We start from the raw sequence: 14,921 nt of genomic DNA, 5'->3' as shown, positions 1-14,921 counted from the left end.
AGACAAAAGAAAACATTAAGAAGTTATAAATATAACATGGGTAATCTGACCTGGAGTCTCCTTACTTTATAAAAAGAGATCTTTATGTATATTATAAACAGAGGTACAATCATTAGTCTACATACACGTCAACCACTGTCATTTCATCAAATTACCAAAATAATCAGTTAAAATACTTGATACAAGTTGAATGCATTGTCATTAGTTCTCATGAATGAAAACATGGTTCAGATACAAAGGTTAATCTTCAGGACTGAGGCACAGGCTTGTGCTCTTCCCCACCCCTGGTGCTGGACATCAGCCCATGGTTAGACCAATCAGCACCAGGGGTGTGTGGTCAAACCAATCAGCACAAGGGGTGGGTGGTCAAACCAATCAGCACAAGGGGTGGGTGGTCAAACCAATCAGCACAAGGGGTGGGTGGTCAAACCGATCAGCACAAGGGGTGGGTGCTCAGACCACTTGTCAGTTGAGGGATCCTCTGCAGTTGTCTGCTTCGCACAGACATGGGATCTTCTCATCCTCGATGGGGAATTTGTAGTCGTAGGTGATCTCCTCGTTGATGCTGATAGGCTGCCGGGAGTAGATCACAATCTTCTTCTGCGAATCCACTGTGATGATCTTTGCATAGCAGTTTGGCTAAAGGAAAACAAGTTGGAACACGTTTGGAAAAACCTTAACAACAGACTGTGCACATGAGTACACCTAAACCACGAGTCATCAGATTTGTATTTATTTCATTACACAGTCATATTCTCGTATGTATGGTTGTATAGTCGTATTATGTATTATGACTGAGTGGCACTACTCACATTGCAGCTGTGGTTAATAAACCTGGCGAGGTTCCCACACTTAGTGGCGTCTAAGATGTACTCCTCGTCCACCCTGAACAGATAGCTGCTCCCAATGCCCTCATCCTCGTAGCGCTTCTCCCTCATGTCCGCTATCAGCTGAGAACAGGACGCACACAGTCAGTCATGTCTATCCAGCAAGACAACGCTCGACCCTCTGTGTGGTAATCGTTACCAGTAATCCAGTCCCGGGGATTTCAGCGTGAGGCCTTGCAGTGCCTTGAGCTCTGCTTGTGTCTCGTGTCTCCCCCAGCCTCTCACCTGCCTTGAGCTCTGCTTGTGTCTCGTGTCTCCCCCAGCCTCTCACCTGCCTTGAGCTCTGCTTGTGTGTCGTGTCTGCCCCAGCCTCTAACTTGTCTTGAGCTCTGCTTGTGTGTCGTGTCTGCTCCAGCCTCTCACCTGTCTGATGGTCTGGCCCACGTACTCGATCACCATCTCATCTGCAGCTATGGGCTCCTGGGCAAACAGCCCCCAGTCGTGGATGTGGCTGCGGCAGAATCGGATCTTCTTCTTGCGGAACTGAAAGAGAGGGACATGCCCCCGGGGGGCAGAGCCTTGTTTGGTGCACAGTAAAGGAACCCGGGACAGCAGAGCTACTAAGTCACAACGCTGGACCTTGTTTGGGGTTTGGATGTCCTGACCTTGAGCTGGTTGAACTTGACCAGGTCGCTGTCACAGCTGAAGGAGGCCAGCAGGCGGCGCTGTTCCGACCTGAACTCTGACCCAGAGCGCAGCAAGGCCTGTTGCTTGGCCGGGAGGTTTCCGCCCTGCAGAGACACAGGTCCTCATCAGCGTCAACATAATAATAATAATAATAGATTTTATTTCTAACTCCTTTTACATTTGAAAATAAATCTCAAAGTGCTACAATTAGGATGATAAAAACAAGGTAAAACATCAATATAAAATACAATTAGATAATTAAAACTCATAAGATCGACTTAAATAAATGAACTTAAATAAATGAGACTTTTTCTCAAGTGTCAGTAGTTGAAATTTGTCTGAGACTGACATTTGTCAGAGATGATCTAAACAGACTCGCGACGGAAACAGATACCTGAGTATTTGTCAGGCGAGAGGGCGTGGCCAGACGTGTGCTGTGGAGATAGTTGATCTTGTCCTTCTTGTCGATTTTGTAGAATCCCTCGGTGCGGGCCGAGCCGGTCACGTGGTTCCGCAGCCAATCACAGCCCTCCTCAACCTCCTCTGTCAGGACTCTGGTGAGTGGAGAATTGCTAAGGGAAACGAAAGTTTGAGAGCCATACTGACACAACACACCAGAGAGTATTCGAGCTGAACGTCAGGAGTCATAACATTCTAAGGTCATTTTCTAAATCAATTCCGATGACAGGAAGCAGGAAGTCTTTGTGACTGAAGGATATGAGGGTGAGGGACCCAGCGGGCGTCAGTGAGCCAGCGGACATTGTCGTACTTCAGCCTCCTCTCGTAGGTAGCCTGCAGTAGCCTGCAGTCCTCCTCGTCCAGCCCTTCCTTCCAGACCCTGTGGAGGACCTCCCTCTCTCCACCGGGAGAGCGACGGTGAGTGGAGAGACCGGGACGGAGCAAGGGAGTCTCTCTCGGCGCCGACCACGTCCTCTCCCACCGTTGAACCCTCCTCCTCCTCTTCCGTCTCCTCCTTTGCCACACCCTCCTCCAGAACAGCTTCCCCCTCTCTTTGTCGTCCACCAGGCCGGGCCTGTTCTCCAGGCCCTGCAGGGGGACCTGGCCCCGGGCCCGGGAACCCAGCCACACGTCCCCAGAAGCAGGCGACTCCGCTGAGGACCGGCTGCAGGGGGGAGGCGAAACGACGGGGGATGCCGTCAGCCGCTCGTCATAGACCGGGGATGACAGAGCAGGCGCGTGTGAGCGAGGTGAGGGGCCCGTTGTCGGTCTGCCCAGGGCGCGGAGATGTCTGGTGGGCCTCCTGGGAGGGGTGATGTCCCTGCCGGGGGTGCGGGGCGTGTACAGGTTGGAGGACAGAGAGGGGAGGTGGAAGGGGCTCCGCGGAAGAGGTGGAGGCGGGCTCATCACTGGACTCCCCTCCGACGGGGTGGTCTCCCGGCCAGGTGTCTTTGGAACGCGGCTGGAGTTGTGCGGAGTCCAGACGCTCCTCTCCTCAGCGCCCGGCGTCCGGGGCATGTCGTCGTCGGCCCCGTACGACACCGTGACGGCACGCTGTTTGGGATCGGCGTTTGACAGATACAGGAGCTGGTCCATCAAGTCTTCCTCGCTGTCCAGCGAAGAAGCCTCGCCCTGGCCAGGCGTTTGTGGCAGTTCCACCTCCACCACAGCAGGGGGGGTCGGCTTGCTCTTGAAGAGCACGTCGGGGTCACTGTCCACCAGGGAGCCCGTGGGTGTGAGCGGCCTCGGGGTCTCTGGTGAGTCCATCTCCCACTCAGGACTGTCAGTCTCCACCTCAAAGTCAGAACACGCCGCTGCAGAAACAGTGGCAAACACATGGTATGTGATTCAACTCTTGAGTAAATAATGTTGTGATGTGTATTCAACAATTGAAGATTCAATTAATTAATAATTAAAAAGTATTTGTGAACCAGATACCCTACCTGGGAGTCCTATAGGAGAAGGTGCCTGGTGATCACCAAGTAGATGCTGGGATACTGGGTCTGGTAAAAAGAGGCTGTTGGTGTGACCCAACAAGGCTTCCCCCAGATCCCTCTCCAGACCCTCATGGGATCCCCCCAGCAGAGCCAGCTCCACCTCCAGCTCTGTGCCCGGGGTGAGGGGGGCTGTGGGGGTGAGGGGGGCTGTGGGGGTGAGGGGGGCTGTGGGGGTGAGGGGGGCTGTGGGGGTGAGGGGGGCTGTGGGGGTGAGGGGGGGCTCCAGCTCCATCTCCTCGTCTGACGATATCACCACACACTCCACTCTACTGTGTTCCCAAGCCCCCTCCTGTGAGCGCTCCTCCTCTTCCTCCTCCTCCTCTTCCTCTCCATAGGTGGAGTCTGGGGATTCATCGCTGTACTCTGAAGAGAAAGATTCCGAAGAGTCTGTGAAGGATTCACTCTCTTCCGAGGAGAAGGGAGAGGAGGAGGAGGAGCGAGACTCGGGCTCTGAAAAGTTCCTTTTGTCATCTGGAAAGGAAGAAAGCTGTTTCAGTAGCTGTGTCTCAGTAGATGCGTTATCTAGTTGCACAGGATGTGTTAAAAATCCTTTCAAAACCAATACCTTCTGTGGAAAGTGCCTCGACTTCATCATCATCCAGTCTGTTTTCCTCGTTCTGTTCCTCATCATCACCCTCTTCACACCGCTAAAACATCACATCGAGCAAACATTAGCAACATCTACATTAACATATATCTCAACACAATAATAATAAATTTCTCGTCACTTTGCATCATGAACAGTTAAATCTCAGCGCACCTGGCTGTTCGGACAGAGGTCAACTACCACGTCGTTCTCTTCACTTTTTTCCTCTTTTTGTTCTGCACCCTCCTCCTCTTCCTCCTCTTCCTCCTCTTCCTCCTCTTCCTCCTCCCCCTCACTGTCCAGCTCAAGAGGCCTCGCATGTCTCCGCTTAACGACCGAACCGCCGCCCCCAGCGAGAGAGGCCTGGTCCGGGGTGAGACCCGCCACGCCACCCTCCTGCGCCTCGGCTGAGGAACGACAAAAATCTTATTTCTGTCCATACGAGTGCCGCCATAAGCACAGTTCAATTCTGCCGACTGCGTATGACTCCCAGCACTGACCTGTGACCCCGTGTCCGTCCCTCTCAGGCGCAGAGGGGCCGACCTCTGGTTTGGGATCCTCACTGGTATCACCGAGCCGTTTCTTCTTCACCTGCGTGTAGAAGAAGTTTCAGTCGTCATGACTCTCAATTCAATCAAATCTGGCATTTTACATTTGAAGTTTGGTAACAGCCTCACCTTGAAAGAAGGCAGTTGGACAGTCTTACGCAGGCCCGCGATCAGCGTGAGAGGGTCTCTAGGGTGCGTCCTGTCTTCCGCTCTGTCCTCTCCTCTCCCTGGCATCACAGCAGTCTGGTAGAAGGAGAGGCATCACCATCGCAAACGTACCCAAACCAGACTGACTTAAAAGACACATGGTTCATGTTATCCACTAGAGGGCGTCGTGACATCTCTTACTCCGACTTGTGCGATGCGCCTACCTTCGCTTTCTGCTCCTGGTCATCCCACCACTTGTCAAACGCCCTGAACGCCACCCCTTCGACCATTTTGCGAGTGATATCCTTCCTCATGATGGACTTAAGCTCGTCGATGATGACGGAGATTACTTTGTCCACAGTGACCTTGTGCAGGTCCTTCCTTGGAGGAAGGTAACCCGGTGGGGGCACGGAGGGGTCGAACCTTGGGATGAGGGGCAGGGACCAAGGGGGGGCGCTGAAAGGAACGAGCATGTTCCTCTGAGGTGGGTAAAGAACGTTCTCCGACTGCTGATTGCTTATGGGGAAGGGGTAAGCTAGGGGCGCGATAGGGGGCGGGGAAACTAAAGGTGGAGGGGGTCCGAGAACAGCGGGAGGTGGGGGGAGAGGGGGAGGAGGTAGTGGGATACCCTGACCAGGTACAGGTAGAAAGCCAGGAGGGGGGATAGGAATGGTGCCGTTGGAGAGAGGGACTGGAAAGGGTAGAATGGAAGGAGGGATTGGAGGATGAGGGTTCCTGGGAGGGATTTGAACCGGGAGGTTAAAGGGCATTATTTGTGTGCGACCATTCGCAGGCATAGCTGACTTAGGGTTTGAGACAGGGTTTGGAAGGTTTCCACTGCAGAATGAAGTGGAATGCTGAGGTGCAGAGATGTGGAAGTCTGCTTCTGACGAAGGTACGACCTGTGTCTGCCATGCCAAAAAACGAGCAATACAATTATAAAAGAATCTAATGCAGATCGAAGCACATAACATATTGCAATTTACACAACCACCTGGCACTGTGGAACAAAGTACACTACTATATCATATTCTCATAACCTTATCCGGAAATGAGAAAAATAATTAATCAAATTATTCTAAATATAAATAGTTATTCTATATTAATGATAACCCTGCTTTCTTACCCAAGAGGGTGGTAAGAGTCTAGTCCTCTCATCCGATTGGTCAGCGGTGCACTGGTCTGTGTGGCCTCTAATCATTGACGTTAGAGGGATGTTTCCAGAGGCCTGAGGTGTCTCTGTGAAGGGCTCCACAACAGCAGCGAGCTGTTCCTCTTCCCCGCCAGGGAGGGGTGTTGAACTGCTGTCTTCCAGGTTGCGGGCGGTGCGCGGGATGCTGTTGAAAGGAGATCCGCTGAGCACCGGAGTGCCGTCCAGAGAGAAGTGAGGAACCTTTGATGAGGAGCAGGAAACAGGACTCTCCTGGAGACGGTCCACCGTCTTCAGACCCCCGTCGCCGAGGAGGGGGGCAGGGAGGGGGGCACCGGAGCCCTGGTTCTTCCTCAGGAGCATCTCAATGCGAGTGTCCAGGCTGTGGCTCTGCGTCTCCTGGACGGGGGTTCCGGAACTGTCCGGAGGCGAGGGGGGAGAGTCAGCCATGCAGATATGATGCTCCGGGGTTGGAGTTTCGGCCCTCTGACCCACAGGTGTGGGAGCGATGCTTGAGACGCCGGCGGAGCAGCCGCCCAGAGAGAGAGCCTTAGAGTAGGGAGAATGCGCCACCGTGGACTCCTGATGGGGAAGGGGGAAGAGAGAGAGGGCCTCTCTGCCTGGGTGGGTGTTCTGAGACCACGGAAGGGCAGCCCTGTGGCTGTCGGCGGCAGAGTCGTGTATCTGGGACTGGAGGGGGAGTGGAGGAGGTGGTTGGAGTAGCTGGAACAGGGAGCTCAACTGGGAGCTGCGGTGGAATCTCCCTTGGTAGCGTCCTGGCTGGCGACAGCTCCCGCCCGGACCGTCGCTCCTGGGGCGTCTGTGAACACTGGAGGAGGAGTGGTCCCCCTGGCTGGCTTGGTGGATGGGCGTGGTCTGCTGGCTGGAGTAGCAGGAGTCTTGAGACATGGGGGTTCCAGACAGGCAGGGCGTGCGAGGGGTGCCTTGAGATTGGGGCGTCTGTCCCAAACTTCCTGGAGTGTCCTGCCAAATACTGGAATATGCTGTGTCCAGGGAGAGAGGCGTCGCAATGCTGGTCGGACTGGATATGCACCCGGTGAATGTGGAGATTTGATCATTGTGTCTCAGGTTGGTTTTGGTGCCCTGAGGGAAGAGGGAAAGTACAGAACAGAAATCACTGGGTCTTTCCAGGCCTTAGCATGTCACTGGGGACAGCTGAATCAAGACATGTTTGATGTTGTTTTTGTGAGAAATAATACAATAAAAAATAAAAAAATGTTTAAACAAAGCAAAAAATGTTACCAGAAAACGATCAGTTAGGTATTGGAGGGTGACGTCATTGATTCCCACGGGCACCGTCTGAGGAGTGTAGTGTCCATTAATAAGAAGATGGACGTATCGCAAACGGTTATCACCTGGGAAAGATATGGTATCAAACATAGCAAATAGTTTAAAATTGAATTACAACACATACATAAATGTATCTGGATTTATATTCGTATATGTTTACAAATGGATTTCTAGAAAAACATACATAGGGGACAGCGTACAGTCCTGTTCTTCACTTTACCTCTTGGATCAAGCTCCACATGAATGATGTTCCCCATGACAGACGTCTCATGAAGGTGCTGGACTGCGTTCTTGGCTGCCTTGACTGTGTCAAAAATGACTTTGGCGATTCCTAAATGTTTTTTGTTTTGAGGATTGTATAAAATGTCCACTTCTTCGATCTGTCCGTATTTCTTGCACAAGTCCGTCAAGAAACCCTCTCGGACGTTGTCGTTTAACCGTGCAAACGTCACTTCTTTGGGAGGAATTGGGCCAACATAGCATTCATCAACCTGAAACACAAATCATGTCACAGAAAAATTTCAGTACAACTTTCCGATAATAATTGTCTGACCATCATCACAGGTAAGTGATACCACCTTAAATTTAGGAACTAGAAGATCAATCTCATTGTATTTTTTCCAAAGACGGCATATTCTGGGGTCTCTGACTGTGTCCACTGCAAACACTCCTAAATCTTGAACCTAAAGAGAAAACATAGCATTTAATGTCAACGTAGCAAAATAATAAACTAGCATTTAATATGTATTGATTTATTCTGATGTCTAAACAGTGTTAAAGTCATTCAAATCAGCTAACATATAAAAAGTAAAAGAATAAATAAGCTTACAGGCATATTGAAATGCTGCCCATCATAACGATAGACTTTTAAAAATCCATTTGATAACACTGGATCTATAATCAACTTGCAACTTCTCCAATGTTGAGGTGGTTGGTTCTCTCGGTCAGTAGCCTGATGTTTGTTTTCCATTACATTCACTAAACCTGAAAACAGATTCACATTATCGGGTAGAAAGGGAAATATTTCAACATGAAACTATGAAAAACGACTTTCAAACCGACGTAGTCTACATGGTACACTGTAATTAATCACATAAATAATCGCAATGTTTTTAAAGGCGTAAGAGGGGAATATTTCTTGATGCTCGCCATTGTGGTACGCCCCAGCAGGTGATGGAGACCGTGCGAATCACCTGTATCTTTACTAATAATGTGTTATAATATTTCACTTATGTTATAAGTACATTAAAAGTAACTGTCCCACTTGTTTTATGTTTTAGACCGTAGGCTATATAATTATTTATGTAAAATATTTCAAATTTACCTGTACGGATGTTTCCTTCACGAAGGACCTACATTGTGCACCTGTCGTCATAGCGCTTGTCTCCCTCGGTGATTTCAGAGGAATACAGGCCAGGGTATTTGTGAATCCTTCCGCACATTCGATACTCCGATGAGTATAAATAGGATACATTTCACACAAGCAATAAAAAATAAGTCAACCCAAAAAATTATGGAAAGTAAGTTGTGGGCGTGTTCATTTATTCACGTTCAACATTTGTCACGATAACGATAATTATCATAATATCCTGGATGAAAGGCGTTTTCTGAGTGTTTATACTCAAGATATAGGTAGAAAAACAAATCTTTAAGCAGATTTTAAAATTCTCAGTCCCACAAGAGGGGCATTCACCAACGGTTCTGGGTGAACAGTGAAGTGCACCTGTCAGGACAGAGGTGGAAGGCCACGGCGAACCGAGGGATGGTGCAGAAACAGCTTTATTTAAAACGGTCTGCTAGTCCAGTGAGTAATTAGGATACACCGCAGCATTTTAAGAAAGTTTGTAAGTTCTCAAAGTAGGGGTGCATACGAGTAACAAACCAGGAAGCTTTGAGTACACACTGGCAAATAGGCCTACTCACCTCACACCCATGACTTTTGGAGTTTCAGAAAAAAGTTGTCCAACTAATACAACAAATAAGCTTGAAAATCGTTGATGGTTCATGGGAGGAAAAATGTAATCTGATGTGGCATTGGTCAAGAAAAGGTTGCAACAAGGTCCTGCAGTCAAAACGTTTTTTATTTCTTGATTTTGAAATACTTGCCATATTAAACTATAATTTCTATAATAAGCAGATGAAAGAGAGTGGTAATGCAAGCATGACACATACATACGATCATCCAGTTTTGATGTACAATATATATATCATAACTATCTCTCACAAATTATCCAGACAATATCAGCTAAAACAAAGTTAAATAGCCGCGCACAATTGTAAGCAACAGCTCCAAGCTTCCAAACAGCAGATGCACGCGTCAGAAGCGCAGCAAGCTCTACAGTTGCTGCAACATCTCGCACAGCCGCTCGGTTCCCCTTCCCCATGCCTTTTCTCCGGCTCTGTCTCCAGCGGCTGTATCTGCTGCGGCTGGGTCTGTCGCGTGTCTAGATGCTTCTCTTCCAAGTCATCGCCGGTACCCTTTCCCATGATGCACTGCCTCAGGCCTCTGGAAGGTAGCCTGCTTATGATCGAGAGGACCGTTAATCAGATTGGTCAGTTTATCATGGGACAAGATGAGATATAGGCGAGATGACAGCTCTGGGGACACATTCGTAACCCTGGAAACTGTTGGGTGAACAGATCCAACACTGTGGGACACCACTGAGATGTCAACATGACCCTCATTACGATTACATAACGGAAACAGATCAGATCACGCGTCTTTCCTGTGGGACCATGGTAACGCTGGTTTTGCTCACTGAATTTGTTTCATCACCAATGTCACCAAACACAATTTTGAAGTTATGATAGGCTTACTATATAGTCTATAATAAGGGGTCATGCCAAGGCAAAATACAGTAACTTCCGTTTCTTCGCTCACTTTAGTTGCTTATCACAATATAAAGCCTATATTATAAGCCTATGTAACATACAGGTGGTTGACTGTCACAAGACTAGTGTTTTCGATTGAATTGCCATTAGGGATGCACCGATACAAATACCAGCATCGGTATCGGGCCCGATACCAGACTCATGTACTTGTAATCGCAAAAATACCCTGATACCAAAGACCGATACCTCACCTAAAAAATTTAATACGTTTTTTATATTATGACAATGGTAATGTAGATGAGAGAAATGAAATAACTAAATATATATATATATATATATATATATATATATCTGGTTGGAGCGTTGTGTTCGCTCCTGGGGTGTCTGTTACTGCAAAACATCACGTGTTCTAGGAAAAAGTGAGCCACCAGAGCCTGTTTAAAGAGAGCCTTGCCACTCCCTATTAAGCCGCATTGTTCCTAATTTGGTTGCAGTTCCACCAGAGTTCCACTGGGAGTGATTGCGGTCGAGTGCAAAATGAACTGGAGTCTAAGGAGCTAAACGGCTAAATGTGTCCCTTTCACCTGATTGTCGTTGAGAAATCTCTGATTTGATTGTAGTTACTGCATGTTCAACATGCATTTATGTCAAAAGTTAAATGAACAAGTACTTGAGTACATTCGATTTTCTTACAGGGTGAGTCGATGTTGCCCATAACACATAACTAGCATTCTGCTAATGAATGCTGATTGGTTACGCCGCCGCCGCCGCCGCCGCCGCCGCTTACCCATATTAGACATCATAGACATAATAAAGAGGTAATAGAAATAACATTCTTACCTCAAGTCGGTTTTGTTATGTGTCCTTACTCTTGGTGTCCTTATTCTGTCTTGGTAGAGCACTCATGGGAAACTGGAGAGAATTGAATTCGAACACCAAGAAGGGGTTTCAATTTATCTGGGAAAGTGTGTGATTGGCCACGTTAATCTTAACCTGGGTTGTTGCCGAATTTAGCCCCGCCCACAATTTTTTTTTCGGGAAATTGGGTCTGGGGTCGCTCGGTTGGGGAAAACTATGTCTGAACAAGAGCAGTTCGGACAAATCAAATTCTCAGGGTGGGCTTAATACCACAAATATATATATATATATATATATATATATATATATATATATATATATATATATATATATATATATATATATATATATATATATATATATATATATATATATATATATATATATATATATATATATATATATATGCTTAATACGATGATCAACAGATGATCAACAGTAACGTAATCAACCACGTCACCAAAGAGCGCTTGTGTTGAATTCGTTTTCAACAAACAACATACTACTTTGCTCTGATTGGTTGTAGGTCTATCGAATTGAGCGAATAGGCATTTTTTTCTGGGTTCGGTTGAAACACGCCCCTTAGAATACTCACAAGTCAACGTTACATTATATTACTTAGTCTCGATAGCGGTATCGATAAGCTTGGACTTTATTGATATTCGGGTTTTGAAAAATTTGGAACCGGGACCTTACAGAACCGGTTCTCGATACCCATCCCTACTCACAGCCCAACGGAGCGGTATCAGACTCATATTCTGACTAGAATTAGAACTAGGCTAGGTTAATCTGTTTGGACGGTATCTGTGGATATATACTATGATTACGACTTTATGGAAGATTATAGGGGCCAAAACTAAATAAATAAATACATAATTGAATGGTTAAATACTTGAATACATAAATAATTATATCACAAAGCTTAAATAAATGACTAATTATATAATGTAATGCCTGATTGATATACAAATATATAAATTAACAAATTAAATGAGGCACTAAATATATAAATGTTACATCTATTTGTGTGTATATATAGATTTACGTTTTCATGTGTGAAAACGGTGTCACCACAGAATGTCTAATAAAGAGAGAACTCCCACTCTCTAGAAACTTCCGGGTTCTGAACTGGTTGCAGTTCCACTCAAGTTCCATATGAGGGCGCTAACGGTCGAGTGCAGAATGAATGGAGGTCTATGCAGCTATACCCCTCAAAAACCACTTTTCTCAGGATACAATTTTTTGTCTAGTAATTTGAATTCTGAAATCGAAAGGGGAGGCAAAACAAATACACACCACAGGGTGTTAGATTTCGCCTCTCTGTTATAAAAAGCCTTTGAAAATGGCATTAACGTCATACACATCGTACGACCAGAACTACTGCTTGACGGCAAGCTCTGGTTACTTCCACTGTTCTCTCGAGGAATCGACAACACAGCTGACAGGTTAGGCTCTCCCTGTCAATACACATGCTAGAAAGAGTTTGGGCTTGCTAATGTTGTTGCTAATGTTGCTAATGCTCTGACATTCTGTTTCTGCTTCGGATGCCATCAAGCGGGATCTCTGGTCGTAGTCAGTCCTTCACTAACCAATCAGCATTCGTGTAATGGGCAACAACGACTTACCCTGTAAAAAATAGAAAGGACATAAGTACTCGTTCATTCAACTTTTGACGCGTAATCTATATTGAACATGCAAAAACTACAATCAAATCTGAGATTTATCAATGATAATCAGGCAAAAGAGACAAATTTAGCCGTTTAGCTCCGTAGACTCCCATTCATTTTGCACTCGACCGCGATCACTCCCAGTGGAACTCTGGTGGAATTGCAACAAAATTCGGTACAATGGGGCTTAATAGGGAGTGGCAGGCTCTCCTTAAACAGGCTCTGGGGTAACTGGGCACTGTTTCGACAGCGCCATTGGACTGCGCTTCAATACCGTAATCTAGTGGCTTAACGTGAGAATTACAGGTGCAGTTCTCACAGTAAACCACCAGGAGGCAGTAGTAAAGCGCATCCCTATGGAAGAGGTTTTTAAATGGCACTGTTTCGACAGCAAAAGTTACCGAGGGACACACATTATATCAGGTGATAAAACGGCTCTTAGATGAGAAGATATACGGCTCATTCTACAGAGGAGATGCATACTGGAAGTTAACATTGAAGAAAACATCAAATGTATTTTTACAATTAACAATAACATTGATATTTTCCCACAACGGTCAAATTCTTCTATTGCTGATCCAAACGGTAAATGTAAAAGACATAATGGTCAGTGAATACAAAATGGGCCAATGAGCTCTATATATTTCCACACTTTGGTCATGTGGTTCTGGTAAGCAAACACCTTCCTAGAAGCTTGTGAAGCTATCATTTTATAAAATCTTGGTTATGTAGTCCAGCTCCTTCAGTTTTTCAGTCTGACAGTCAGTTTTGTGAACGACCAGCGTGTAATCAAAGTGCACAGCAAACACAGTGAACAACAGTCAACATGATTCAGGAGGAAGCGATGGCTGCCTCGCTTGAGCTCATGTCATTTTTTCCCCACATTATTTGGATTAAACGGCAAAAACTTGATCCAGACCACAGGAACCACCTCCACCAAGGAGAGCAGAGTGCCAACGACAGTGGACAAGATCCAAGCCTCTTCCACGCAGAAGTGCAAGCTCTTCTGGGGAGACTCAAGCACCAAGTTCTTGATGTCAAGTCTGGCAATCGCATCAAAGTGTGGAAGGAGACAGGTGCTGATCACAAGGGCAAAAAGATGCCCAGACACCAGAGTGGAAGTGCAGGCACTGAAAGCAACCAGCAGCCAAGTGGGATACGGATCCTTCGACCGGTCCATCTGCACCATGGCCACCTATATACAGCATGAAGAAACAGCAAATAACATTGTGTCATGCCCAGTTCTAGTTTTTTTTTTTCAAATGTATGGTCGTTATCAGGCTTCCACAGTGCTTGATAACAACCCATTCATTTGAATCAGGTGTTGGAGCAGGGAAACATCTCAAACATACAGGACATCGGCCCCTGAGGACCAGGATTCGACGCCCCTTCACAAGTGTTCTCGATGTCATCAGCTTCACCTGTGTCTCGTTACGTCAGGTTTTCAGTTTGCTCGTTTATTGTAGTTAGTTTCACCTGTGTTTAGTTTGGTGCGCTTGTATGGTCCCTTCCTTGTTGTGTACATTTGAGTATACGCTGATTGTTTTCCGGTAAATTAATACTTTGATTTCCTCGACCCTGTCCTGCCTGCCTCTTCTTGCGCTTGGGTCCACACTCCAGTATCTCACTGTGAGACATTGACAATTATTTATATGGCATCACTGTGACAATTTGTGTAAAAGGTATAAAGGTCCTTTATGGTTTGTGCTAAAACAGGGTGACTTCATTAAAAAAGAATGTGACACCATTAAACACACTAGAAGAAATACACACATGCAAAATCCCCTTTTATGTTCCAGGCACTTTTTAATACGATAAATGTTTAATTTTCTGAAATATATTAATCAAAAGCATAATGTGCCATTGGACAACATTGGAAGGCTGATGAAAAATACCCAATAGCGATGTAAAACCTTAATGTGCTGGGCTCACTTTCCCTCACCATTGCAAATCCTGCCATAAAAGCTCATGTCTGGCTGATGGCCTTCAGCTTCGCCCTGCTCAGATGCAGTTTCCTCCATGACAGTCTCTTCCAAGTGCTCTTTCAAACTCAGAGTGCTTAACAGCTCCCTGGAGTACTCTGCACAACACTTGGACCCTTTTCTAACTGTCTGCTCTGTCTTCTCTTCCCTGCCCTTTTGAATATGCTCCCCCTCAGGGATGAACACATACTAACCTGCTGCTGTGACTATTACAGGGAACAATAAGATGTGTGTCAGTGGTTTGTGGTCGCTCACAGGATATGGACACAGCTATAGCCTCCCACTCAATGCAGATGTGGCTATAGCACAGAGGTGAAGTGTCTGCTGAGTGAATACACTTATTCATTGTTTTTCTTATTTTTAATTAAGAT

General features: G+C 46.5%; 1 protein-coding gene and 1 pseudogene across 2 annotated transcripts; both read right to left on the bottom strand.

The window, feature by feature from the left end:
• Positions 1 to 61: 61 nt before the first annotated feature.
• LOC146232954 (histone-lysine N-methyltransferase SETD1B-A-like) lies at positions 62 to 8,181 on the bottom strand. Its single transcript, XM_084690023.1, has 18 exons — positions 8,041 to 8,181; positions 7,790 to 7,894; positions 7,432 to 7,702; positions 7,164 to 7,276; positions 6,643 to 7,004; positions 5,956 to 6,318; positions 4,975 to 5,485; positions 4,733 to 4,846; positions 4,556 to 4,646; positions 4,352 to 4,462; positions 3,740 to 3,940; positions 3,416 to 3,577; positions 2,234 to 3,286; positions 1,909 to 2,075; positions 1,493 to 1,618; positions 1,251 to 1,370; positions 813 to 950; positions 62 to 639 (listed from the first exon to the last, which is right to left on the bottom strand). Exons 1-18 carry the CDS (start codon positions 8,179 to 8,181, stop codon positions 466 to 468), a joined length of 4,323 nt encoding a protein of 1,440 aa, XP_084546149.1. The 3' UTR covers positions 62 to 465.
• Positions 8,182 to 12,327: 4,146 nt separating this feature from the next.
• Positions 12,328 to 14,894, bottom strand: LOC146232953 (calcium release-activated calcium channel protein 1-like; annotated as a pseudogene). Its single transcript, XR_014742226.1, has 2 exons — positions 13,921 to 14,894; positions 12,328 to 13,763 (listed from the first exon to the last, which is right to left on the bottom strand). The product of XR_014742226.1 is annotated as a calcium release-activated calcium channel protein 1-like (transcript).
• Positions 14,895 to 14,921: the final 27 nt, after the last annotated feature.

This window comes from Hypomesus nipponensis, chromosome 24, assembly GCF_054491055.1.
Source record: "Hypomesus nipponensis isolate SF chromosome 24, ASM5449105v1, whole genome shotgun sequence".
NCBI lineage: Eukaryota > Metazoa > Chordata > Actinopteri > Osmeriformes > Osmeridae > Hypomesus > Hypomesus nipponensis.
This window is presented reverse-complemented; position numbering and strand designations above follow the sequence as displayed.

Bases quoted from the DNA above. Each gene is read 5' to 3' on its own strand.
- LOC146232954 (XM_084690023.1), bottom strand. From the start codon at position 8,181: ATGGAAAACAAACATCAGGCTACTGACCGAGAGAACCAACCACCTCAA. The intron at 2,076-2,233 runs ATATCCTTCAGT...GCAATTCTCCAC, and splicing joins CCGCTGGGTCCCTCACCCTC to TCACCAGAGTCCTGACAGAG. The intron at 951-1,250 runs GTGAGAGGCTGG...TCCTGTTCTCAG, and splicing joins TGGGCCAGACCATCAGACAG to CTGATAGCGGACATGAGGGA.